This window comes from Polypterus senegalus, chromosome 1 (assembly GCF_016835505.1).
Source record: "Polypterus senegalus isolate Bchr_013 chromosome 1, ASM1683550v1, whole genome shotgun sequence".
Classification (NCBI taxonomy): Eukaryota; Metazoa; Chordata; class Cladistia; order Polypteriformes; family Polypteridae; genus Polypterus; species Polypterus senegalus.
In genome coordinates this window covers 164,093,843-164,121,679 of record NC_053154.1, presented here as the reverse complement: position 1 = coordinate 164,121,679, position 27,837 = coordinate 164,093,843, and the positions used below count along the sequence as shown (strand labels likewise).

Below are 27,837 nucleotides of genomic sequence, written 5' to 3'. Positions count from 1 at the left end.
ATTGGGTGTGATGAGGATAGATAGTATTAGAAATGAGTACATTAGAGGGTCAGCTCAGGTTGGACGGTTGGGAGACAAAGTCAGAGAGGCAAGATTGCTTGGTTTGGACATGTGCAGAGAAGAGATGCTGAGTATCTTGGGAGAAGGATGCTAAGGATAGAGCTGCAAGGCAAGAGAAAAAGAGGAAGGCCTAAGAGAAGGTTTACGGATGTGGTGAGAGAGGACATGCAGGTGATGGGTGTAAAAGAACAAGATGCAGAGGACAGAAAGATATGGAAGAAGATAATCTGCAGTGGCAGCCAAAAGAAGAAGACAATGAGTATGAGAATGTTAGTTTGTTGCCCTGAATTCCAAATCTTTCTTAATAACTATGGGTAACTGACAAAATAAACACTTATGTAAATTGTTTGAAGAGTGTTGGACCGCACGATTCACCAGAATAGGTTCAAAGTCTCTTCACATTGATTCTAGAAGTACCTGAATATGGTATATACTGGAGGAGTACTATTCTTCCACTACCTATAAAATAAATAGTAAGTTCGTATTTTGGGTGATGGTGGCAGAATAACTCTGGGTTGGGGTTAGGTCACTATATGCATGGTTGGCATGGTCTTCAAACCATTCACTTCCCACCTATGCACTGGGGGACTGTCATCATGGAGGATGTCACCACCATTAGAACAAAAAGTTCCAACCATACTCATCAATAACGTGATCACTGAGAATTACTTTTTTATTTATTAGCAGTCAGTGGTAAAGCAAAATGAACTTCACAGAATAGCATACCCCTACCCAACTTCCGATCTTTTCTAACTTACAATGTAAAAAAATTAGGTTGGTAGCCTTATTTTGTACTTTTTCAATACATGTCCACTTCTGCTTGTTGAGAAGTATGATGAAGGAATGGACCTTTTGACCCAACAACATCACTTCTTTGCACTGCCCACTATACTTGATCCAAAAAGTGTGTTTTTAGGAGTAATAAGGAATGTGTACACTGTGATCCAACTATAGTGTAATATTCTCAATGGATTTAACATTCTCAGTGGTCTTAATGGGACTTCCTGCTCTCACCACAGATACATAGTCATATGATTAAAAATTGTTTGTTTTTTCCCCTTTAATCTCAAATGAACTCATATACATAACAGTCAATGAGTTTGCATTCTTGTTCAGTTTTCCAGAGCTTATGATGTCCGTTCTTCTAAATATCATGCCATCACTAATCGTCATAGAACATTTAGTTGAACAGTCTTGGTCATTTATGGGTCTGCAAAATATGTACCAGCTCTCTCCTAAAGTCACTGAGCTCTCTTAAAGCAACTGCAGCCAATAAAATGAGCTGAGGCCATCTTTTTATAGACACACTTAAGCATTACAGGGTGTTGATTGGATCATTATGTCAACAAAGACATCTGTGCATCTACACCTACAGCTAATATAATCTGTGTTTCTTATTTAGTTATTTGATTTTGTCACGTATAGTAGATGTATAAACCTACATACAGCCACAGTAGCTGTATTCTGCAGTGATAACAAAAAACTGTTACTATTTGGTTTTCATTGGCACCCTATATTTACTTAGCTATTAGTGGAACAATTGGTTAGTTTTGCAATTTATAATTCAATAAACCCTTTACAATTCTGCTCTTAGGTGTTTGCATTTAATAATTTGTGTTTTTACCATATTAATGTACATGTATTTACAGCTTTTAGTGTAAATTTTTAGGCATTTCTTAATTACAGGAGGAAAACAATATACTCTCATGAACATTGTCTATTTGGTCATTCTGCCTTTGACTGATTCTATTTCATATTTGGAATATAGAATAAAACTCTCAAATACTGTACATTTGCCAAGATCTAATAACATACATCATGACATCAAGAGGAAATGGTCTTACTCCTATATACATCTTCCTATAGTGGTATTTTCTACTGTATTATATTAAGCTATTCTCAGATGGTAGTATTAGACATTTCTCCTGGCATTTCTCTGGTTGCCAGTTATCTGAGACTCTTGTACTTACAACTAAAAGTTAAGAAGTCTCACATATGAAAGGAAGGCACTCAACCCATCAAGCTCATTTATAAAGTACTCATCTTTGTCTTTTGCCATATATATACGTAATGCTCAGCAGTGATGAACATTTAATCATAATCAACATAAACTTGTGTTTGTCTACATCAGGGGTGGGCAAAGTCATTCCAGGAGGGCCGCAGTGGCTGCGGGTTTTTGTTCCAACCCAGTTGTTTAATTAGAAAACAATCCTTGCCAATAATTACATTTCATGGCTTGTTGGTGCTTTCACCCCGCTATGTCAAGTCATTCTCATATCCTAGATTTTTTTTTCCATTCTAAGGATACCATCCAAATACTTTAAAGTGTAAAATGGATGGATAATTCTCAATCCTTCACTTTTTTCTCTTCTCTTTCCTTCCAAGTATTTAATTAAACCAAATAGTGCACGATAAATACACACAGGTGTAAAGGGTAACAAGCAAAATGGATAACTGCTGGTTTCTTTTGTCATTTGCATCTTATTGTTAATACGGAGCAATTAAAAACCGAGAATGCAGCTATTTAAGACTTAAATAAGCAATAAGGGTTCAAAATCTTAATGAGGGAGATAACTAAAATGAAGCAGAAGTGTTTCTAGAGCAATAAGTGCTTCTTATTAAGAAATTGGGTTGGAACAAAAACCTGCAGCCACTGCGGCCCTCCAGGAATGACTTTGCCCGCCCCGGTCTACATCATTATCAAAAACGTATTAGTAAAGAGAACAGCTAAAGCATAGGACTCTATAGCAATATGTTTGTAAGCTTAGTTTTCTGGAGGTTGATTTCCAGTAAATATGTTATTGAGTTGGGAAGGGAATCAAGCAGTACAAGGACAAGGACACTAGAGTTTCATAGATATGGAATATATTAATGGAATATGCTTCCATAAGCACTTACTTGATATGTGTCATTTCAGAATGTGAAACAGGAACATTTTCTTCATTAAGGTAATTATATTTGATAAGTTAAAACACTTTTGACTCATTTTTGGATTAGTGCTCCATTTCCGGCAATTGTAAGGTACATTGAAATGTGCATTTCATTTTTTGAAATTGTTACTTACACTTAACAAAAGAGGTTTCAGGAGCAAATGACAATATGTTCTTGTTATGAATAAATTGCCTTTAAGTGAATGCCATGTTTTGTCATTGTTTAATGACCCATGTCCTAATTCTCTCACTTAAACAACAGAAAGTAGCAGACTTGCTTTCATGTGATCAAATAGATAGTTGAGAACACGAGGAAGACAGTAAAGCCAGAAAAAAATGGCAGTGACCACTGCAAGGTCAGGCTGAAAACCTAAGCCCCAGTGCTTTCTATTTTTTTGGTTGTGATGTGTTTCTTTTTTCTTTCAAGTCCCATCCACTATTACAAAGAAATAAATAAAACTAACTGCTTTTGTATACAGTGGTTTGGATCCTGAACTGGACAGGGTAATTCTGTGCCACAACTGCAGGGTGTTATTTCTACAGAATGAACTCTCTTGTGTATCTGAAGATTACCTATTTGTGTAAATCGTTTGCCACATGCAGTACAGCAGTATGGCTTCTCCCCAGTATGAATTCTCTGGTGTTTTTGTAAAGAACCAATTTGTGTGAACCGTTTGCCACATTCGGTACAGCAATATGGCTTTTCTCCTGTGTGAACCCTCTTGTGAATCTGAAGTGGTTGTCGATCTGCAAATCGCTTCCCACATTCCATACAGCAATATGGTTTCTCTCCAGTATGAATTCTCTGATGTTTCTGGAGGTAATCAATTTGTGCAAATTGTTTACTGCATTCAGAACAACAATATGGTTTCTCTCCAGTATGAATTCTTGCATGACGCTGAAGAGAGCTCATTTCTACAAATCTTTTACCGCATTCTGTACAGCAATATGGTTTCTCTCCTGTGTGAATTCTCCTGTGCTTTTGAAGAGAACGCATTTCTGCAAATTTCTTGCCACATTCAGCACAACAGTGTGGCTTTTCTCCAGTGTGAGCTCTTTGGTGTTTCTGAAGTGAACGTATCTCTGTGAATCGTTTATCACATTCAATACAACAGTACGGCTTTTCTCCTGTGTGAGTTCTTTTGTGCCTTCGAAATGTCTGCCGGTCTGCAAATCGTTTGCCACATTCTGTGCAGCAATATGGTTTCTCTCCAGTATGAATTCTCTGATGTTTTTGAAGAGAGTCTGTTTGTGCAAACTGCTTGCCACATTCTCTACAGGAATATGGCTTCTCTCCAGTGTGAATCCTTGTGTGTCTCTGAAGCTGCTGTTTGTCTGGAAATCGCTTGCCACAGTCTGTACAGCAATATGGTTTTTCCCCAAAGTGTGTTTTTAAATGTCTCTGCAGTGTCTGTCGGTCTGCAAATCGCTTGCCACATTCTGTACAACAATATGGTTTCTCTCCAGTATGAAGTTTCTGATGCTTCTGAAGAGAACGTATCTCTGTGAATCTTTTGCCACACTCAGTGCAGCAATGTGGTTTTTCTCCTGTATGAGTTCTTTTGTGTGCCTGCAGGGAACCTCTTCTTGTAAATCGTTTACCGCATTCAGTGCAGGAGAAAGGTTTTTCTCCAGCTTGACTTTTACTCTGCTTTTCAGTAGACTGAAGAGAGGCTTGAGCCAGGGAAGACAAGGAGCAGCTTCCTTTATCTTGAAAATCTGCTTTAAAAGAGACAAGCTATTAGCAGAAATGTTAATAAAAGAAAAAACACAGCAACAACAAAGGAAAAACTATTAAAACACTTCGGTTTTGGAATATACTGCAACCATTTGATACATTTATATCAGCTATTACAGATCCATCCATCCATTAACCAACCCACTATATCCTAACTACAGGGTCACAGGGGTTTGCTGGAGCCAATCCCAGCCAACACAGGGCGCAAGGCAGAAAACAAACCTCAGGCAGGGCGCCAACCCACCACAGGGCACACACACAGACTAAGCACACACTAGGGACAATTTAGGATCGCCAATCCACCTAACCTGCATGTCTTTGGACTGTGGGAGGAAACTGGAGCGCCTGGAGGAAACCCACGCAGACACGGGGAGAACATGCAAACTCCACGCAGGGAGGACACGGAAAGCAAACCTCGGTCTCCTAACTGCGAGGCAGCAGCGCTACCACTGTGCCACCATGCCGCCCACTATTACAGATCCTTGGTGCTAAATAATAAGACTGTTAAATCACCGTTTGTCACATGCAAAAATAATGCAGGTATTTACAACTATTGAACTGGAACATTTGTAATGTTCACTGACAGCTCTCATTAATGCTATAAGGTAAAAAGTTGAATACATTGACTGTAAAAAATTAAGAACAAGTAAACAACAAATGGCCCTCAGAAGACTGGCTCTTGCCTTGCACCCAGTTCTGCCAGGATAGGATCTAATTGTTCATGGTTCTGAATGGGATAAGATGGGTTTAAGAAAGAATGAATGAAGCAACAACAGCACATCATGCAATCAATAACTCTTGTCAATGTTATTGACATATATGCAAAGCACTGAATTTTCAGGTTGCACAAAAGCAAGCAAAGCATTACCTCTAAGTAAACAACAGCATATTTTTACATAGAAAAAGTAGCTCAGTGTGCTGTACAATAATAATAGCTAAAGCATGAAATTACAAAAGAAAGTGAAAAACTAAAAAAAAAATTCAAGGCTATAGAAATTAGTAAGTACATATCCTTCTTAACGAGATTAGATTAAATTAGATTAGATAAACTTTACTAATCCAAAGGGGAAATGTAGATGTATACAGCAGCAGAAACATAAAAAACAAAAATAGAGTGACAACACAAATAATACAATCAATCAATCCAATAAATAAATAAAGTATATAATATGTATATTTAAGAAAACTCTGGTTTGTGAGGATGTTGGAGAAAATAAATCTCTAGCAGTTCCAAGGCCAAAAGACCACACATCTCCTTCTGAGCATTGTAATATACAGTAGATACATAAGGAAATGATTATCGATTGCAATAAATAAATAAAAATTTTCCTGGTCAGTGGCTGTAGTTAGTATTTGGCTAAGGCTACTGTTGCTAGAGGAGGGTCCACCAGCTCCTAAATACTAATATATATATTCCATTATTGACCTGGATTACTTAAATAATAGGTTTAATAAAGATAAGAACAATTTTGAAAGAATTCCACAACCACTTTGTATTCCTTAAGGTACACAGAAATTCTAAGTGGAACAGAGAAACTTCCAGATAATTTATTTTATGGAGTATGCTTACTGGATGTTCTCAGACTTTAGGAAAAGGAAAAAAAGAAAAATCAACGAGAATTGGATGAAGCTAAAAAAGGTTCCATTGGATGGGTGAGATCAATCCTATTTTAAATGTCTAAATACATTTGGTTTTTTTGTTACATTGTAAATGAAAGGGGTACAGTTTTTTTTTTAGCATTCTAGAATTCAACCTTTGTGTTATAGTAGCTCAACTTGGTGATAGTTGATTGTTACATAATGGTGGCCCGTATGGGGATGCTGAAGTAGTTCGTTAGATGCATATTTTTTGTTGTATTATTTATTTGTTTCAATACTTTTTTTTTTATATATAAATGTAACTTTAAAACTATTACAATGTCTGTTCAACCATCTCAAGTAGAAGGGTCAGTTGTAGCTCCTGGGCTTTTTGTCACGATGAGAGAGCCGATAGGGGAGGTATTGTCATTACTGAATAGCCTATATCTTGATGATAGGGAGGAAGATAATGAGGAAAATCTTCATATGGAATAGCCTGAAGAAACCAGAGGAAATATTGTTACTGATATTGCACAGTTAAAGGAAAACATACATAAACTTACAGAGAAAATGGTGGATATAGAAAACTAAGTATGTTCTGCAGCGGAAAGTTCAACCAACAGGGAGCAGTCTCTTACAGATAGTATAGATGCAGCACTTATGGGCCTTGATGAAAAATGAAGGATATGGTAAATGATTTAGAATTGAAAGTATATAGCTGTTTCTTGTGAAGAAATGAAAAATGGGAAAAAAATTAAGTAACCTTTCTTCCTGTCTATACTAAGAGTATGTCTAACTGTAGGGCTTTGTCTAGGTGTGGCACCTTTTATGTTGATCCTCCACTTGTACGAGTTGAATTTCTGAAGTTTGGAGACTCTAGAGAAACATGGGATATCCTTGCTTTTATTGAACAATGTGAGACTTTTATGTCCATTTGACCACTGGCTTAAACACAGCTGATTGAAACTCTTTCTGATGTGTTATCGGGACCTGCACAGAGTTGGTTGGTCATAAGATCACCACTTAAGATTAGCTCTTGGAATTATAAGCAGACACTCATTTGAAGATCTAAGGTTACGATTTGGAGTGTAAGGTGAAAGACATTCTGAAATATAGGATGGAGTGAAATTATTTAAGGCTTTGTAAACCACAAGTAGTATTTTAAAGTCAATTCTAAATGACACAGGTAACCAATGTAGTGACATCAAAACTGGAGAGATGTGTTTGGATTTTTCTTTTCCTAGTTAAGATTCTAGCAGCTGCATTCTGCACTCGTTGCAATCTTTTGATGTCTTTTTTGGGTAGTCCTGAGAGGAGTACATTACAGTAATCTACGACTGAAAACAAAAGCATGAACTAATTTCTCAGCATCTGGCAAGATTATTTTTTTCTATATTTCTTAGGTGAAAAAAAATACTGTCCTAGTAATCTGATTAATATGTGATTTAAAATTCAGGTCAGAATCAATAACTACCCCTAAATTCTTTTCCTCTGTCTTGACTTTTAATCCTAATGGATCAAGTTTATTTCTAATACCCTCATTATATCTATTTTTGCCAATCACTAAAATTTCTGTTTTCTCCTTATTTAGTTTGAGAAAATTACTACTCATCCATTCAGAAACACAAGTAAGATATTATATCAGTGAATCAAGAGAGCCAGGGTCATGAAGCACTATTGATAAATACAGTTGTACGTCATCAGCATGGCTGTGGTAGCTCATGTTATGCCCCAAGATAATCCGACCTAACGGAAGCATGTAAATCTAAAAGAGCAGTGGACCCAGGATAGAGACTTGTGGAACACCATATAGAATATCATGTGTCTTTGAAGTATAATTACCACAACAAAAAATGTTTTACCTGCCAGGTAGGACTCAAACCAATTTAAGACACTGCCAGACGGGCCCACCCATTGACTAAGGCGATTTCTAAGAATATTGTGATCAATGGTATTAAATGCAGCACTCAGAATAAGAGGATGAGAACAGATAAACAGCCTCTGTCTGCATTTACCCACAAGTCATTTACTACTTTAACAAGTGCAGTTTCTGTACTGTGATTTGTTCTAAAACCCTGCTGAAACTTATCAAGAATAGCATGTTTATTGAGGTGGTCATTTAGCTGCATAATGGCTGCCTTCTCTTGGATTTTACTTAAGAAAGGCCGGTTAGAAATAGGTCTAAAATTTTAAAAAGCAGAGGAGTCAAGATTACTTTTCCTGAGCAGGGGTTTAACTACAGAAGTCTTAAGACAGTCTGGGAAGACCTCGTATCTAATGATGAATTTACTATGTCAAGAATACTATCAATTAACACACCAAGAATGCAGGTGGATGGTCTCAGTTGAGAAATTATTTTATATAAATCAGGTAAATCTATCCTGGTAAATTAATTTAATTTGTTTAAAATGGAGTACCGGGGTTTAAGAGGATCAGTATTGGGGAGATGTACTATACTTTGTATTATTTCTAATATCATTAATTTTTTAATTACAAAATACAGCAAAAGCCTCACAAGTTTCACTGGAAGTATTTTGGAAGGCTTCCATTGAATGACCTGGGTTTAGCAGATGATCAATTGTAGAGAATAAGACTCTGGGATTACTAGCATTGTTATTTATAACAATTTATAAGATGGACTATGTTGTTGTATTCTGTTATTTTAGCCTTCAATATGTCATAGTGGATAATCAGTTTAGTTTTTCTCCATTTATGCTCAGCTCTCCGGCATGTTCTCTTTAGATCAGACACTCTTTGAGTCTTCCATGGTATAATAGTGCTAGAAGATTTTTTTAAGTGACTTTTCAGGCGTGACTATGTCAGCAGCAGCTCTCACTTTAGTATTAAAATTTTCCACCTTACTATTTACTTTATTCTCACTATTGTAGTAAGCACTACAAATGGACTGGTTGCTTAGAATGCTTGTAAACTTTGAAGCTGCTGATGAATCCAAGAAGTGTTTTTTAACAATATTCTTTTCGTAAATTTTTTCTACAGTATCATTATTTCTATATTAAATAGTAAGAGAAAATGGTCTGATATACCAGTATCAACGATATGCTTCATATCAACTTTTAGTCCTTTAGTAATTACTAGGTCCAACGTATGCCCTGCTTTATGTGTTGGCTGACTAGCGTGCTGGCTCAAATCAAGAGTCCAGGAGGTTCATGAATTCTTTTACTTTTGGGTCACACTGATTATCGATATGAAAATTAAAGTCACTAACTATTAGGAACATGTCATAGCTCATAATTACAACTGACACCAAGTCTGAGAATTCCTCAAAGAAAGATACATTGTATTTAGGAGGTCTATACATGGACAATACTAGAGACTGAGAAACTCCATGAATAACAATGGCAAGATACTCAAAGGACTTGAATTTACCAAAGCCAACATCTTTACACATTAATCGGCTCGAGTAAATGTTTGCTAAACCGCCACCTTTCTTACCCTGGCGATCCGCATGAGCAAAGCTGTAATTCATAGGCACAGATTCAATTAAAACAGCCGCAAGATCAGAGCTAAGCCACGTTTCACTTAGCGCAATAAAATCGATTTTCCTATCACTAATAAGAATGTTGATGGAAAATGCCTTGTTGGTTAATGCTGTAACATTTAATAAAGCCATATTTAATATCTCGGAAGAGCAAATCTGAATTGTAGGAGCATTATGGGTATTCGAGATAGAAATTAAGTTATTCGTATTAGCACCACTCTGTGCGTATTTTTTATTTAATCTATAGTCTGTTTTTATAGTTTTAATACATTGTTTATCTAGAGGTGTAATTGTAATTAAATTATTCATATTTATGCCACACTGTCTAGATTTTTTTACATACATTAAGTTAGTTATTAGAGTATTAATGCAGTGCACTTTTTTCTTACATTAGTTCAAGAAAGTATATGGAAGAAGATGGGCCCTCCACAAGGGCAACTGTTATCAAGTGACCAGCATACCTTCATAATGGCTGATGGTAAAAGTCATGGTACTAAAGGTAAAACCAAAGTTCCCTTTATGACACTGGATTTAATATTGATGTGTATGTCCTGAAAGACACAGATCTGTCATTTCCTCTTTTGCAGGGGTTGGACATTTAACTTCCACTATTCACGGCCTGGGGAAATCAAAATATGGTTTAAGGAAAAACAAAAAATATTGAATTTCACCCATTTCTAACTTACATCTTCTGCAAGTTGGGTAAGAGAAGATTCTCCTACTTCTCTTTATTGGGCTGTTCATACTGAGCAATACCTTGCACCTAAGACAGTGTTAATGAACAAAGAAAAGCAACAACCGAAGGGGAGATCATCTGAAGGAGATGTATTTTCTCTTTTCTACTTACACTTCAGTATGTTCAGGGTTAAGGGGTCAAACTGAAGTGATAACGCATGTCATAAGGACTCTGGATGTGGTACCCATTGAGTCTCACACCTATCGAGTTTCCCCTCTCAAAAGAGAAATAATACAGAAACAAATCACGCAGATGCTGGAAGAAGACATCATAGAGTCATCATCATCTGCTTGGGCGGCACCTGCTGTTATCGTGAATAAATCAGACTGCACTTATCGTTTCTGTGTTGATTATAAAGGTTTAAATGGCAAAGCTCTGATTGATGCCTACCCCATGCCACTAATTCAAGATATTTTAGAATCCATGCAAGGGGTAACGTACATCAGTACTTTAGACTTACAATCAGGATATTGGCAAGTGGCAATGGATTCAGAAAGTAAAGCCATGACTGCCCCCACCACACCATTTAGGCTCTTTCAATTTAAAGTAATGTCATTTGGATTGAAGATTGCTGCAGCCTCATGTTAACGCCTTAAGGGGAGAGTTTTAGGTGAACTGTGAAGGGAAACATATATATTGATGATATTATTGTATACTCCCCTTTTCTGGATCATCATCTCCAAGACTTTGAGATGGTTTTTAAAAGACTAGAAGAAGCTAACCTATCCCTGAACTTAAACAAATGTCTTTCTTAAAAATCTCTGAAGAGGGAGTATCTTTGGATCCTGAAAAAGTTGAGCCAGTTTCTCTCTATCCTGTCCCTCAAGATCTCAGGTCACTACACAGGTCTGTAGGTATGGTGGGATGGTTTCTCAAGTTTATACCCAACTTTGCAGACCTTCACGCTCCACTAAATCACCTCAAAAAGAAAGGGGTTCAATGGAAATGGACTCCAGAGTGTGACAACAGCTTCCTTAAATGCAAGAAAAAATTGTCATCTCCACCAGTATTGTCTCAACCGGATCCCAATCTTATGTTTCAGGTACAAACTGATGTGAGCGCCATTGGACTTGGGGTCATGCTAAGACAGCAAAACCAGGGCACTGAAAAGGTAATTGCTTATGCTTCCAGAGCATTGAGAAGAGCAGAAATAAATTACTCCGCCTCTGAGAAAGAATGTCTGGTAGTTGTTTGGGCAGTGGAAAAGTGGAAACCTTTTTTGGAAGAAGTAAAGTTTCAGGTTATTACAGACCATGCTGCCTTAACCTGGGCCTTCAACTGTCATAAAACATCATCTCGGCACACTTGCTGGATACTGAGGCTACAACAATTTGACTTTTTTACCACCTACCAGAAATGGGCATTAAACGTTATCCCTGACACTCTGTCACGTAGCCATCCGGACTCCTCATTTGTAGCACTTGTGACTTGTCCAAAGAAAGTACGTCTCCTTAACTCCCTGCATGATGTTAGGAAGACTCATGAAGACAAAAGCCTTTATCCCTTGTTTAAGACAGCTGACAACACCGATCAGAGAAGCGACCATATCTACTTTGTGATAAATCAAGGTGTTTTATATGCGAAGCTTCCTTTGAGCAACCATGGAGTACAGTTTCAGGTAGTTGTACCTTCCTCCCTGATTAATAATTTCCTAGAGTATTTTCATGATAGCCCATTGAGTGGACACCTAGGGCGGCTTAAAACTTTGCCTAGGATCTTGGAAGTAGGCTGGTAGCCAACTGCATGTAAAGATGTATGGAATCATGTCAAAACATGCATCACATGGCAAAAGTATAAGCCAGACCCTCAGAAACCTTCAGGACTTATGCAGACAACTAAAGTGGAAACAGTAGGAGACATTTTAGGCCTTGATTTTATGGGACCCTTCCCTAGGAGCAAAAAAGGTAACACTTTCTAGTTGGTCATGATTGACTGTTATACCAGATGGGTAGAGATTTTTGTCTTACGAGACAGCAATACACCCCGACTATGTAAAATACTAACAGAAGAATACTTCTCTCGATGGCGTGTACCAAAACCTCAGTTTAGCAGTGATCTCTTGAAAACTCTTTGCCATGACTGGATAGTTACTCAGAAGCTTACTACCAGCTACCATCCACAAATTAACATGACTGAAAGAATTAATCATTCCCTGAAAACCATGATAGCCTGTTATGTACATAAAACCATCAAGACTGGGATAAGTGGTTGTCTTGAGTTCTGGTTTCCAATTAATACCACAAAGCATGAAACAACTGGTATGCCTTCAGCTGAACTCCATCTGGGACATAACCTCAATGGGCCTACTCTACACACCAACTCCTCAACAACCTTCCTATAACATCTTAAAATGACGACATCAGATCACTAAAGAGGTTTAGTAAAGAATAGGGGTAGCCAAAGCCAGAGAAGCCAAGTATTACGATATCAGGTGGAAAGATGCGCAGTTTCTACCAGGTGATTTGGTCTGGGTACGGACCCACTGTATTTCCAAAGTGGCCTCTAGATTCTCAGCAAAACTTGTGCCAAAGTGGGTATTATGAAAAAAACTAAATCTTCTTAATTATCGCATACAATGGCAGGACCCCAAGAAGAATATAGAGACAGCTCAAGTGACTAATCTGAAGCTGTACTTTGCTCCCTTTAAGGATATTGTGGGAAGGTGTGACAAAGGCACAGTGAGCTACAATTTTATACTTGGAAGGGATTGGGGGTTATGGAAACTGCAATTCCTTGATAAGCGTTTATTTTGAAAAGGATGCCAGAAGTAATGTAAACACAGGAAGGACTTTTATATCGAAGCAAAGTGTAACAGGAAGTTCATCATCTTGAGGAGGGTGGAAAGAAACTAAAGAAGAAAAAGAAGAATCCACTGGGGAGCAGGGAATCATCCATCTTAGGAAACAGGCCTTAAGGAATACAAAGTGGTTGTGAAATTCTAAGTGGAATGGAGAAACTTCCAGATAATTTGTTTAATGGATTATGCTTACTGGATGTTTCCAGACTTTAGTATTGGATGAAGCTAAAAAGGTTCCATTGGATGGGTGAGATCAATCCTATTTTATAAACAAAACAGAGACTATTCTCTTGTTTGGTGGAATTGTTGAAAATAACTCTTTTTTTTCTAACATTTTTTTCTTATAAGTATTCCAGAACCTGTAATTGTTTATGAGTTAAATCTAAAGTCTAAATACTTTTGGGTTTTTTTTTACATTGTAAATGAAAAGGGTACAGTTTTTGTAGCATTCTAGAATTTAACCTTGGTGTCACAGTAGCTCAACTTGGTGATAGTTGATTGTTACACCTTTTGGTAGGACTAGGGAGAGAAATTCCTCTTAGTGATAAATGCCACCATGAGCTTTATGAATCTCTCACAAGGATTAGTGTGGGCATGAAATTAGAATTTAAAAGACCTTAGAAAAGCAATCTTGAGGGGCTCAATGAGGACTCTAGAACCAGAGAAAGGAGGAAAAACTTATTTGAATATTGTTAAATAAAGCCCTTTCATTCCTTTTAGAATGAAATATTGGATCCAAGACTTGTTTATTGATTGGCAGAGCTCCCCACTCCAATCACACTATTCATGACCAAGTAGCAGTAAAATAAGCAGTGGCAGAAAAAAAGCTAATGAAATTTCGAGTGTGCTATGTAGCACAGTAGGTTGAGTGCAAGTTAAAAGTGTTTATGCTTATGTATGTACTGTATAGAAGGTGAGCTTGTGTCGGTGCAGGCTATCAGAGTAAACTGAAGTCAATGTTATGTTTGTGGAATCATACATAATTTGAGACATGGTGTATTATCCTGTTGGAGGTATCCATTTAATTGAAAATACTTTAAAGAGAAAAGCATGTGTAGCAGCACTGCTTAGCTATGCCATCACATTCAAATGACTCTTAATGAGCATTACTAGGCCTTATGTTTGCCAAAAAATTCCTCATATCATTATATTATCAAGACAAGCTTGTACCATTGCTTCAGTGGAAAATAAAGTAGATCCAGGAATTCATGCAGTTTGTACAGAATTTTGAACATACCATTGGAATGTTTACAACAAATATTCAGAATCACATGATAAGGTATTACTTTTCAAATCTTTCACCAGGTACCAATGGAAAGCATGTGCCGGCTATAGACTCACCGTTCAATTCTTAGCTGAAATTAACAGAACCCAGCAGTTTTCAGCTACTGCAGACCCTCAACTTCAATATCCAATCCACTGTGAATTCAGTAAATCCCTTCTGCAAACCACTCTCGCAAAGAGCTGTTATTTCAGTATTTGTGACATTTCTGTTAGTTTGAACAAGTCAAGCCATTCTCCATTGATATCTATCACTCATAGCATGTTTTACCCACAAAACTGCTACTCACTGTTGTTTTCTTTTTTGGTTTACAACAATTCACTGTAAACTCTACAGAATGCAGTGCATAAAATCCAAGATAGAACCACCATGTTGAGCAGTAACAACTATACCCCAGCCAAAAATCATTAGATCATATATGGAGTGCTTTTATAGAATTGTCTCTTTGGAGGAGAAGGCTATTTATGTTATCAAACAGGTGTTGCCAATAAGGAATTACATTTGTGTTTTTACTAGGGCTGTGGATTTCGTACACACAATGTTTGACATGACTCCTCATTTTGTTATTAGACTAATATATTTACTATGTTGATTGAAAGCACACAACATATAAGTTAAAAGATACAAAGTATTTCATCACTGCCATCATGTAACAACTGACTGCTTTTTAGCATGCTAACCGGTTAAAATTTGGGTTTAAAGGCTGTAGCAATGCTGGTGTGTCTTTTTGATATTATTTATTAAATAATACAAAATTAAAAAAGAAGCTATACTTTTACCAAAAGGTTAATTGGGTAATTGAATTAGTATAAGTTAAACTGGAAATTTTAACACATTATATTACAGTTTGCATTTAGACAAAGCCAGTATATTTTTACCAACTCTGACTCGGTTACCCAATAATTGCTTCTGGCTCTTAACTCCACTGTTCCAACTCCACAGCTCTAGTTTTTACTGAAAGTTATTTTTGGTTTTATTTAACTGCATTAAACCTGAAAATATGTTTGGCACAGTAGGCTGAAATGGGAGTACATTAAATAATAATTAAATGATTTTCTGATGAATGGGTTATTTACAGTACTATGCATATAACCAACCAGTCAATATAATGAAAGGTCATGTATAATTTATATAATGTTATCATCTTCAATATTTATGCAGTGCTTTGAGAAAAACCACTTAACTAATTTGAATGAAGTATTTATATGCTAAAAAAAGATCATGTAAAGGAAACAACATTATTTCTTTGTAAAAGACTTACTTTGTCCAGATTGACTTTTAACTGTTTGGTCTTTCCCTTTTATCATGTAAGAAATTGCATCTATGCTTTTATTCCCAAATCCAAGTTCCAGCATTTCAGCTTTCAGACAGACAGAATCTACTTGACAGGCTTCAAATATTTCTGGACAAATATTATATGTGACTGGCTCCAACTTTATAGCTGTCTCCTGCTTACAGATTACAGTTTCATGGTTCTGTGATGGCATGCTTGAAGATTCATTTTCTAATTGCTCTTCTTTAATAATAACAGTCTGCCATTCACAATCCTCCTGCTTTACAGAGGGGTCTTCTTGGTTAAACTGGGCAGATTCCCATTCACAGTTCTCTTCTTGCTTTATCTGAATTCCATTAACCAAAAGCCTGTCCACTTCAAGCTTGGCCATGTCCACTATGAAGCTTTCTGCAGCTCTTTCTGTGTTCTGAGAAGCTCTCCTCATATTTTTATAGCCTGCAGATGCAAACCTCTCTGAAGTTTGTGTGTCAAGTTTGTTCTTTCATGTTTCTATCGCCATCTGCAATGCAATGAACTGGAAAGGTGAAAGGTTTATTTTTTTCTCTGTAACAACATTAATACATATATAACTGAATGATTTAATAATTCTTCTGACTTCAGAAATTGCACTAAAAGGGAAACTGGAAATGCTCACATTTTAAAGACAGTCAATCATCACCCATCCTGTAGATTCATCTAAATTGTAGATCCATTCTCTTTTTATTTGATTTGTGGTTTAGTAGAACTGTGGAAGTATGCCTAAGCAAAAGGGTTCATTATATTGATGAAGAATTCACACTGAAAAACAAATGCTTGCAATGTTGCTTCCGTAAATTAACGTGCCTTTCCTTGCAATACTTTACCCAAAAATTGGGATGCAACTGCTCAAGGACTGAACCCGCACTAGACTTCATGGCAGCAGCATGTAACGATGTGTCCCTTCATGAGCTTGCCTTATACTTATAATGTTACATTTGATGTATTTACATATTTGTAAAATAAAACTATTAGTTTGCGTTTTCATTAACTTGTCAGTCTTGCATTACTGTCGTTTAAGATTTGATTATGTACTTTGATTTTTATATGCACAAGCTTTTGTTTTCTTAATACAGCAGAATCCCAATTTAATATTCCCATATTTACCATTCTGAGTGATAGTGATGGATTGATTTTCAGAAGTAACATTTGTTTTGGAAGAAAGAATGAAAGTTTGTGTTATACTTAAGTTTTATTTTATACATTTAATTTGTCGTTAAGTACCAGTAAATCGACACAGCGTTAAATGCATGATACGATAATAAAATAAAGTACTCTTTCCTTGAGGATCACAAGGTCGTAAACTAATCGGGCTAATTATTTAAATAAAAAAAATACTTCATGCTTTACCTCATTTGGTTATTGGAGCAGTAAGCAAGCAGCTTCCAGGGTTGTTTAAGCCGTTAACGAAGCACGGGCACAAGTGTAAAATCCTTGCGCGTAAAATGGTATATTGGAATGATATACTGGGTCTAATCATCCCAAAGTGCAAGTCGCCTCCTCTACTTTGGAAGGGGGTGTTATTCGTTTATTTACGGTGTAACGAACATCGCTGCCTAACAAATTAGCATATTTCAATCGAGAAGACAGAGATAGCAAGACAAAAGAATGACGAAAGGAAACAAAACTCATTAAACGTTGCCTTTTATAATGACACCAGGCTCTTAATGTAATAAGGACTGCAGGTTGTACTCTGTCGACAGTCCATTTATTTGTGTTTAATATGCAATGTTAACCTTGAACGCCAGGCCTGGTAAAGCAACAGCTCCGTGTTTTAGTTAAACTATACCAGACAAGAAATACATCCAGCATTCTACTCGGGGACTACTGTGTTGGTAGCCTGCGGGCATGTCAGCATTTTGAAGTCACAGTTTCACAGAGAGCCATAAAGAAATGAACACGTACCTGGGGAGCTACGCGCAGGCCAGCCGTACACTCCCCTCTCGCCGTCTGTGCATCTCAGAGCGGCTGTTGACTCGTTCGTGCCACCTACCGGCACCAAGGAGTAATTTCACCGAGGTGAGACGAGGTGGGTGCCAATTGCATAATAAGAGTGTGCGAGGCAAATCCAAAAAACGCATGAAAATCAGGATCTGAGCATGAATATTGTAGTATCTTAGTTTAATGTCTTTCACTCGGGACTCTTCAATTTGAAGCGCTACGCATATTTTAAAATGTGTGCCTTTGTAAAGATACAATGTTGAACCGCCACAAAATTAAAAACCTAAGGAAATAGTGGATTAAGTTAATATTAAGATCAGATGAAAAAAAAAAGTTCAATAGAGGCATTACAAATTAAAATGGGGAAAACCATCTAATCTTGGCTGATCACCATTACACAATACACTATTAAACAGGTGACTGTAAGTAATTTTAGTGGAATATCACAAAAACTTAGTTTCAATATGTTGTTGGTCATGGCACATCAATTAAGAGGTCTTATGTCAAAATGTTTGGGATATCCGTAAAGGCTTGTTGCTGTTGAACTTGTATTTTGCGTTAGTTTCTAAATAACTAAGATTAACTAAATCCGAAACAAAGGTAATAACTACACATTCACTGTATCTCACCAATTCTTTCAGTAGTTTCTTTCAATCCACAAATAATCTTTCTCTTTAGGTAATTAAATGTTTATATTGCTTTCTGGTGCCATTTTTCCCCCAATGACCTGCCATTATGCCTTAGACTGCATTAAAGAAATGAAAGTGAACGATATGAGTAAATATGTGAATAGTTTAAAATTCCTAACCCTACAATAAAATGTAATTCTGTAAATCTTTGAATTACTGAAAGCATGTTTAAGACACATTCAACCAATTGTAGCGAAGCATCTTGCAGAATATTTAGGTAGGCACCAAAATAACCCATTAGCAGAGTTCTAGTGGAAATGCTTTACTTAATATGTGCAAAAGATGTGAAAATAACCCTTCACCAAGTACCTGAATGTATGAACAATCTTCACATGACATCCTGATTGTTTGCTGCATTCAGACATTAATAGGAACTGTGATACCAAAGTCATCAGCTGTTTGTTTATGTGAGAGTGTCGAGTGAAAACAATGCAATGGCTTCATGGAAAGATGGATAGGTTGAAATCAAAAAGGTGGGGCTCCAAAGGTCCGGTTTAAAATAGATAACCATTGTTTTAACATGTGGAATATATATCTTCAGTTAATCACTTAATGATTCGCTTTAGTTGCGTTTCTTTCTTCTGGTAAATGTCCATATTGAGATTCTTCTCTGGATATTTTAGTTTTAGTAAAGTGGCACAATTCTTGCTCTGCTGCCACATGGTATCTTTAAAGAAAGTGCATGTTCTCACATGTCTGCCGTTTTTTTTTTTTATATGATACGCCAGTTTATTTACCAGAGTTACAATCTGAACCAGCAACCAAATTAATTGGATTCATAAAAAAACATTCATGACTGATCGTTTATTTAGAAATATGCAGCAATCCAAATATTTTCTCACAGTCAAAGTTCACTGCACTGATCTGATCACACATGCCTACTCTTCATGCTCGGGTGTTTAATCTGTGATCATGCAGTGATTTTCCTTCCTAAGCCTTTGCACATGAATTCTTTTAAACAAAATTAAAAATTGTCTTAAGCAACTAGGATGATCCACATTTAATTAATGCATATTCATATGATATCCTGAACGTTTACCTTTATTTGCAGTACAAGATGATTGCATTGATACAAAACACAGTTAGAAACAAAGCCAAACCTATAACCTTTCCCTATGAAACAGCATAAGCAAGAACTTGTCTAATTGATAGAAACACATTTTACACAACTGCATTTTAATGAATTATAATAATTGGAGACAAGTTGGGCCTACTGGAAACTCTTGTTCTATTTGTTAGATTATTTTAAATAAAATGTATATCTAATTCAGAACATTTTGTGAGCAATTTCTTTCAAGATTTACTCTTTCAAGAGAGTAAATCAGGAGTATTTTGCCTTTAGGTGAAAATGACAAATATGAACTAGTTTATTTAAAAATTACATTAGAAAATTACTTTTAATTTCATTTCACTTTTAATATTTAGGACACATGTAAATTCCAGGAACGTTAAGTTTAACTCTAAGTCATCCCTGAATCTAGAAGCGCCTTGGAAACCCAGGTAAATTGAAAAAAAAATGTTTTTTCCCCATATACTAAGGGTCAATTTCTCTGCTGGTGAGTTCCATTATGGACGCCCATAGGGCACACTGGCAGTTAATTAGGTTCCATGGGAGCATCAGGGGAGCTACCAGAAGATAAATGCCCTGCTTCAGGAGGATTCCACCTAATCCAGAAGTGTTTCCTAGATACAACAGTTTGGACATGGGAAGCACTCCAGGGTCAGGCTTTAAAAACAGATTGCTTCACTTTTCCTCCGGAAGTTGGAATAAGGTGGGAGAAGATGACACTTTCCTGGAAGAAGTGGAGGAGGCGGAGAGAGAGGCTAAAAGGGACTGGTAGGTGCATGCTGCTGCTGGTCAAGGTAATTTTGTGAAAAATGAAATGCATATTTTTGCACCCAAGATGTTGCATCGGGGGTTTGGGGCCCAGTACGCCCCCTCCAGGCCTCAGGCCATATACAAAGCTGTCAACTTACCTTTAGGTCTACATCCCCATCATCACCTGGGGTCTCAAGCTTCCTCCCTTTAAGGGAAGAAATGGTTCTGGACTTTTTGTACTTCTTAGCTGAAATATGATGCATAGCTTTGGGTGGGAAAAGCTCAAACCGAATGTTTGCACATATACGTGCATGCACGCTCTCGCACATACACACACACGTACACACACACACACAATAGTAAAGAGAACGCTGCAGGGCTAATTGGTCCAGCACCTTAGGAAAATCCAGGTATACAGCCCCCAGAAGCTCAAAGATAATTGTACATATTACAATTACAATATTTTTTTAGATAAGTAATTCATTAAGCATAGAACAGAAAGAAGACAAAGGTGGAGGTTGCTATAAACATTTTAATGGGGCTGTACCCCACTGGCCCTTAACGCAGAAATACCACTGTTGAAAACTGAGATATGATCCATATATAACATCAAAAGATGAATTGCAAATCAATTTGGTATGCCAATTTCATCAGAAATTGGAGGAGTGTTTTAAAGTACAAATTTAACTTTTCTGGATAATCCTACTGTTCAATAAACTTGTGTAGATTTTTTGACTTCTGAGCAAAAATCATTCCAAAGATTAATTGCTTTTCCACCATTCTATCAAAAGAAGGAAGAATACAAGTTCATTTTTTTTTAACTCTGCAACATAGCTATCTATACAAACAGAAACAAAAATATAATTTTTCTGTAATGCAGTTATGTATAACAGGCATACATTAAAGCAGAAGTGCCGACTATGTAAAATAAAGCTTTGGGAGTGGCAAAAGTGAACACTTATTTAAAAGAAAGGCTTTCATTTCTACTTGAAAAGTTTAATGCTGTATTATCACGGGAGTGTTAACTTAAGATGCTTGAGGTCTGTAGGGCTTATCTCCAACAACCTTCTTAGTAGGTTGTCAATGATTACTGCTAATGAGACTTCTTTCACTTTAAATGACTCATTTTTTAATATCCACAACCCATTATTGTTCTTTCAACAGCTAAACAATAATGACAAGCAAAACAAGTCACACAAACATCTAGATAGGTAGGAAGGTGACAGTTTTCACTCCAATTAATTCCTTAATTGTAGGTAATTCTTACTATTAATAAAATGTGTTACTTAATTCTATGACTTGTCTTTCCATCAGACATTGTGAGAACTATTCTTCTTTTCATTTTCCCTTCAAAAAAGAAACACAGGATCTGAAAAGTAAAAAGGCAAGTCAATTACTATTTCATTTTAAATCACAAAAAGTGGCTGGAATTACAACTTGCAGTCACGGTACTGGAGTACTGTAAACCAGGGTTTGACACCACTGCATTATGAGAATTTACCTAAAACCCAGGAAATAGGAATTATTTTTTTCTGACTGTACACTAATTTAAAGTTAACCTGGATTTTACATATTACTTACATAATCCTTTCTAATAAATTCTTTTATATTTACATGTAATGTTGCAAAATACAAAGCAAACATGGACAGCAAGGATATTATTCTAATTGAATGTGCTGCTTTGCCAAAAAATTTTAATATATCCTCAGCGTCACCCAGATTTCAGATGAACACTACAAAACAATAAACTGTTACCAGCATATGTCAATTTGTAGGAATTTAAATCACGTATTAAATTGCATGTGTACATACAGATATTAAATACTTAAGAAGCTATTTTTAGCTTTCACATAAATTACAAAACTAAAGGAAACTGATATGTACACAGTATGTGCATATTTGTATATATTTCATCCATTCAGAAATTTGTACAATACACTGAATCACTTCTTTACACCAAGCAAAAGAAAATGATAAATAACTTTGGGTTCAAAGATGCTATGCAAACCAGAAAACATTTGAGCAACTCAGTACAGTAATACAGCTCCTTGCCAGTGAGAACTTTCATGTTTCTGAAGTGAGCCGATTTGTGTAAATCGCTTTCCACATTCGGCACATGAGTATGGCTTCTCTCCAGTGTGAGTCCTCTTGTGTCTCAGAAGAGAACTTGAAATTGTGAATCGTTTCCCACATTCAGGACAACAGTAGGGCTTCTCTCCTGTATGAGTTCTCCTGTGTCTCTGCAGTTGCTGTTTGTCTGTGAAATGTTTACCACACTCAGTACAAGAATAAGGCTTCTCTCCAGTATGAACAGTCTTGTGTCTCCGAAGTTGTTGCCTGTCTGTGAACCGTTTGTTACATTCTATGCAGGAATATGGACGCTCTCCTGTATGAGTTCTCTTATGTTTCTGAAGATGACTTATTTGTGTAAATCGCCTGTTGCATTCGGTGCAACAGTATGGTTTCTCTCCAGTGTGAATTCGGTGGTGCTTCTGAAGCTGCTGCCTGTCAGCAAATGGCTTGCCACATTCAGTACAGGGATAAGGTTTCTCTCCAGTGTGAATTTTCTTATGTGCCTGAAAAACATTTTTGTGCGTGAATCGCTTGCCACATTCAGTACAAGAGTATGGCTTCTCCCCAGTGTGAATCCTCTGGTGCTTCTGAAGTGAGCCCATGTGTGTGAATCTTTTTTCACATTCTGTACAGCCATATGGTTTTTCTCCAGTGTGGGTTCTCTTGTGTGTCTGCAAAGAGCCTATCTGTGTGAATCGCTTACCACATTCAGCACAGCAATGAGGCTTCTCTCCAGTGTGAATCCGTTGGTGTTTTTGAAGTGATCCCATATGTGTGAATCTTTTCCCGCAGTCATTGCAGCAATATGGCTTCTCTCCAGTATGAATTCTCTTGTGTGTCTGAAGACAACCTTGACGTTTAAATCTTTTACCACACTCAGAACAGCAAAATGGCTTTTCACCAGTGTGAATCCTCTGGTGTTCAACACAATATGACCTGCGTTTAAATTTTTTTCCACAGATATGACACTCGTATAAATGTGCTAGGCTTGTAGGTTGGGACAACAAAGAAATTTTAACAGGCTCAATATGCGAAAGTTCCTCTGCAGATAGTGGAGTATTTTGCATACAAACAGAATTCACATTCTCGGATACCAATGGTGATTCTGTCAGATCTCCATCAATATGTTTGTACTGACTTTTGGTCTGAAGAGATACTACTCCAAATGTAAATAAGGAACCAGAGCCAGTCTCTTGTAAACCTGCTTTAAGGCAAGAGAGAGACAAACCATTAGTTTACTAGTCACTTAGCTGTTGTATTCTGTTGACAGCTGCTGCCAGCATCGCCTATGTGTACACCTTACCTCATCCCTTTACCTACTGTATTGTTTTGTTTTTACTTGTTTTTCATTTCTTTCTTTCTTTGTTGAGGTTTGGGTTAATAGAAAAAAAATTTTAATTGAAAAACAAATAAAAACTGGAACATTAAAGATAGCTTCTGGTTAATTTTGTCTTTTAATAATGTGGACAAAGTGCGGCCCCGTCAAATCCAGATAAAAGGGGTTCTACTGCAGTTGTAAACGATAACTGCTGTACATACTCTGTGTAGGAAGCAAACCTGAATGCATATTTAGAATCAGTTGTAATGTATGGTATGAGAAAAATTTAAAGCACAAGACAAATATTGTAAATAACAGAGCTGTAATAAAATAAACTGAAAAATAGCCAAAATGCAACCAAATAAATATTTAACTGCGTGAGTCACAACATCCAACCTTCACTACCAATGAGAGGATGTTGTGTTACTAAGCTCATAAACAAATAGGTTACTGTAAACAAGCAATAATGTAAAGTATGAAAAGTAAAATATTGGACATTTCAAAATGATTCAAATTGTGTTTCATTCTGACAAACATATATTAAAAACAGTACCATGCTTAGAAATCTGGATTATATTTGTAACAATGAAAAAGGGTTCAATTGGTCAATGACTTTGAAACCTGTCATACACTAATCTATTCCCTTCATTATAAGTGAAATGACCAATATGATCAGGAAGATTACCTTCAAACAGATAAAATATTTCAAACCATTTGTATTAGCAAAAAACAAAAGTTCAAGTAATATGGTTCACTTATAATCCGATTAAATATTTGGTGAAAAAAATCTCACTAAATACTAGGGGAAAATAATCTTCCAAGCTATGTAGTACTGAATACCTCACTTTCATCAAGATCAATAATTTAGAAGTACAGTAGACCCCCCGCGAAGTCAGAGGAGTGGTGGCTCTGAGGCTAAGCATCTGTGCTGGTATCCAGAAGGTTGCCGGTTCGAATCCCCATCACTGCCAAAAGAGATCCTACTCTGCTGGGCCCTTGAGCAAGATCCTTAACCTGTAATTGCTTCTGGGGTGCTGTACAATGGCTGACCCTGCGCTCTTACCCCAAGGGGTATGCGAAAACGAACAAGTTCCTAATACAACAAATTGTATAAGGCGAAATAAAGAACAACAACATTGGTATTTTACATTCTAAGCACTGCGGTAGACATAGCAGTACAGTATACAGGTTTACCTTTACATTCTTTATTTTTAGGTAATGTATTAAGCTGAGTTTGAAATTAAATTAAAGTGTTTTGGTGGCATATTTAGGGTTTAAACTATGAAAATAGGCATTTTTTTTTAACTACTTCCAATTTTAGCGGTTTTTCACAATTCACGAGTGCTCTAGGAGCGTAACCCCTGCAAATTTTGAGGGTGTACTGTACTTCCCCATTTTTCTTCTTACCTAAATAAATAAATGAAGGTTTGTCCAACTGCTCAAGACATGTCAAGCAAAGCCTATCAATCTCCTGGACTTCAAAGTCACTGCCGTTATTTTATTATTGTAACACTCACATTTCTCAGGCTGGCTTGATGTTAGTTCTTCTATTCTCTTGTCATGATACTCCAGAGAGGCACATTTATCATGTACAGAATGTTCCTGAGGCAAGAAGCAATTTCTCAGGGTGTACTGTGTATCACTTTCCTCTTTAACATCTGAACAAATATATTCAGAATGTTCCTCTTTAATTGTCACTTGCACCTGCTCAATATCCTCTTCTTTAACAGCAACAGTCACCCATTCCGTTTCTTCCTCTTTGAGAGAGAATCCCTCTTGCTTAAACTGGTTTGCCTCCGATTCACAATCCTCCTGCTTAATTTGGATTGGACAGTTTTCCATGGCATCTGCTTTCAAAGTGGTTGTGTCCAATATAGAGGACCTTTGTCCCCTGAGACCATTTCCCTCTTCACATTTACAGAGACGCTTCACAGGCCATCAATCCCTCTACTTGGTTTATCAAATTCACATGCAAGTAATTTTTCACTGGAAAGCACTGCTGTGGAAAAAGAAGAGCATCTCTCTATTAAGTGTACCACAAAATTGAATATATTTCATTTTCAAATGTGATACTTTGCCAGATCAACAATCAATTAAAATACCTTAAAAATACACACCGGAGCCAGAGGTCTGCTCAGTTTCACAGTTAAATAATGTAAGGCCCATACAGGTATACATTCTATTTAATCTATTCCTACTATACTATACTATCTAAGCGACTAGTACTTAACCACAAAAAACAGTGACTGCTAAATACTGAGCTATGCCAAACTTTCTCTTTCAGAATGTGATCACATCTCTTTTCTCCTGTGCAGGACACCACCCTGTCTTCAGTCTTCTGTCCACCTATTCAAAAGGACCATTAGTCGCTTCTGTGATGTCTTTCGTTTGCATAAAGCACATTCTCCGCACAGCACAAAGCATGAAAGTTCACATAATATTAATAAATATTAACAAATAAAAAAATGTTTTGGCTAATTTTCTTTTTTTTATATAAAGTCACCAAATTTTAACCAAATTTGAAAAATCATTTCGATGTGTAGGTTTACCCTAAATATCGATATATCAAAACATTCTTTCTTAGTGCCCTCGATATACCATCCTGTTAAATTTCAGCTTTTTAGCTAAATTAGAAAGTGTTGTTTTTTTTTTTTATTATTGATGAGCGAGTGAGTGAATTTATATAATTTTCACAAATTCAGCAACAGAAAGTGCTTGTCAGTACACAATATTTGTAAATGGCATGCTTTTCCTGCTGCTTTTGAATGTTTTGATTGATCAATGGATTCTGGCGGCATGGCGTGAATCATATAAAGCAGGGTGTTTTGCGCACAACAGATTCATGGCACTGCTCAGGCTATAAGCGCATCAGCTGATTAGAAAAAAAAAGGACAGAAAGAGAGAACAATGGTGGTAACCTAATGAAGATCTTTAGAATCCCTATCTAAATACTCAAAAACAGTTGATGAAATTAGTCTCATAAATTTCCTTCTTGAACTGTCTTCATATCTGCAACAGTATGTAATTAAAAACGTGACCCTAATAAACTATGTGAAGTACAGAGATAAACGCAAGTGTCATCGTCATCTATTAATACCTGCCCTACTTTTGAAGCGGATACTCTGCTGCCACTCATCGATCTACTGTACTGATGCTCGGCTCCTCTACTTAACTAACAGCTCTATACATGGACCAACACTCTCCACACGCTTGGAAACTTTAACTCTAGCGGGGCCGACATGGATCTCTGCGTGAAATCTACGATCATCTTCCTTGTCTACGGAAACTTAACTGAAGGCACCGTCTCACCTGAGGCCCTTGACTACAGTAGCAATAAACATATGCAGCTTTCTAAGAATCTTGTCTTCCGGGTTTTTCTGAAGCCCCCCAATGGTTGAACAGTGACTCAAATCACGATTTCACTTCACCACGTTCATGCACTAACACGTCGCGTAAAACATCTCACCTCAGCCCTCCTCACACAGGTGGTGTGTATCGAAAACAACGACGCCTCAGTCTTAAACCTCTGCTGTAAATCACCGGATAAAAGAGACGCTCACTCAATCGCATCCAAGCCCGGAAGCGCACACCGACTGACCAATCCGACACTGTAAACAGTCCGACTTATTCGTGTCTTGCTTAAAAGCTCCGACAACCTGAAACAAACCGGCCGGTGTCAACTGCTTTGCGCATGCGTATCTAATAGTCGCACCCTGGCAAAGGTTAGCATGGATTGTTCAGTTATACAATATAACATCCTAACACAGCATAACATAACTCGCTTAATCTAATGGAAGGTACTGGGATGTATCAAAAACAACAATTTATTTCTTATATAACCCAAAATCACACAAGGAATGCCTCAATGGGCTTTAACAGGCCCTGGTTTTTGACAAACCCCAGCATTGTAAGGAAAAAACAGAAGAACTCTTGGAAAAGGCAAGTCAGAGAGAGATCCCATTCCAAGTAAGTTGGGCTTCCAATGGGTATCATAAATAAGGTTAAATACAATCTGCACACAACAGAACACAAGTAATCCTCTATATAGGGCTAGATGGCCATTCTGTC

The 27,837-nt window shown here is 36.9% G+C and overlaps 1 protein-coding gene across 1 annotated transcript; it reads right to left on the bottom strand.

Moving 5' to 3' along the window:
- Positions 1-2,686: 2,686 nt before the first annotated feature.
- Positions 2,687-27,413, bottom strand: LOC120537877 (zinc finger protein 615-like). Its single transcript, XM_039767163.1, has 6 exons — positions 27,236-27,413; positions 25,287-25,768; positions 22,411-23,655; positions 20,537-20,643; positions 15,882-16,392; positions 2,687-4,712 (listed from the first exon to the last, which is right to left on the bottom strand). The coding sequence occupies exons 2-6, from the start codon at positions 25,609-25,611 to the stop codon at positions 3,430-3,432; spliced, it is 3,471 nt and encodes a 1,156-aa protein (XP_039623097.1). The 5' UTR covers positions 25,612-25,768; positions 27,236-27,413; the 3' UTR covers positions 2,687-3,429.
- Positions 27,414-27,837: the final 424 nt, after the last annotated feature.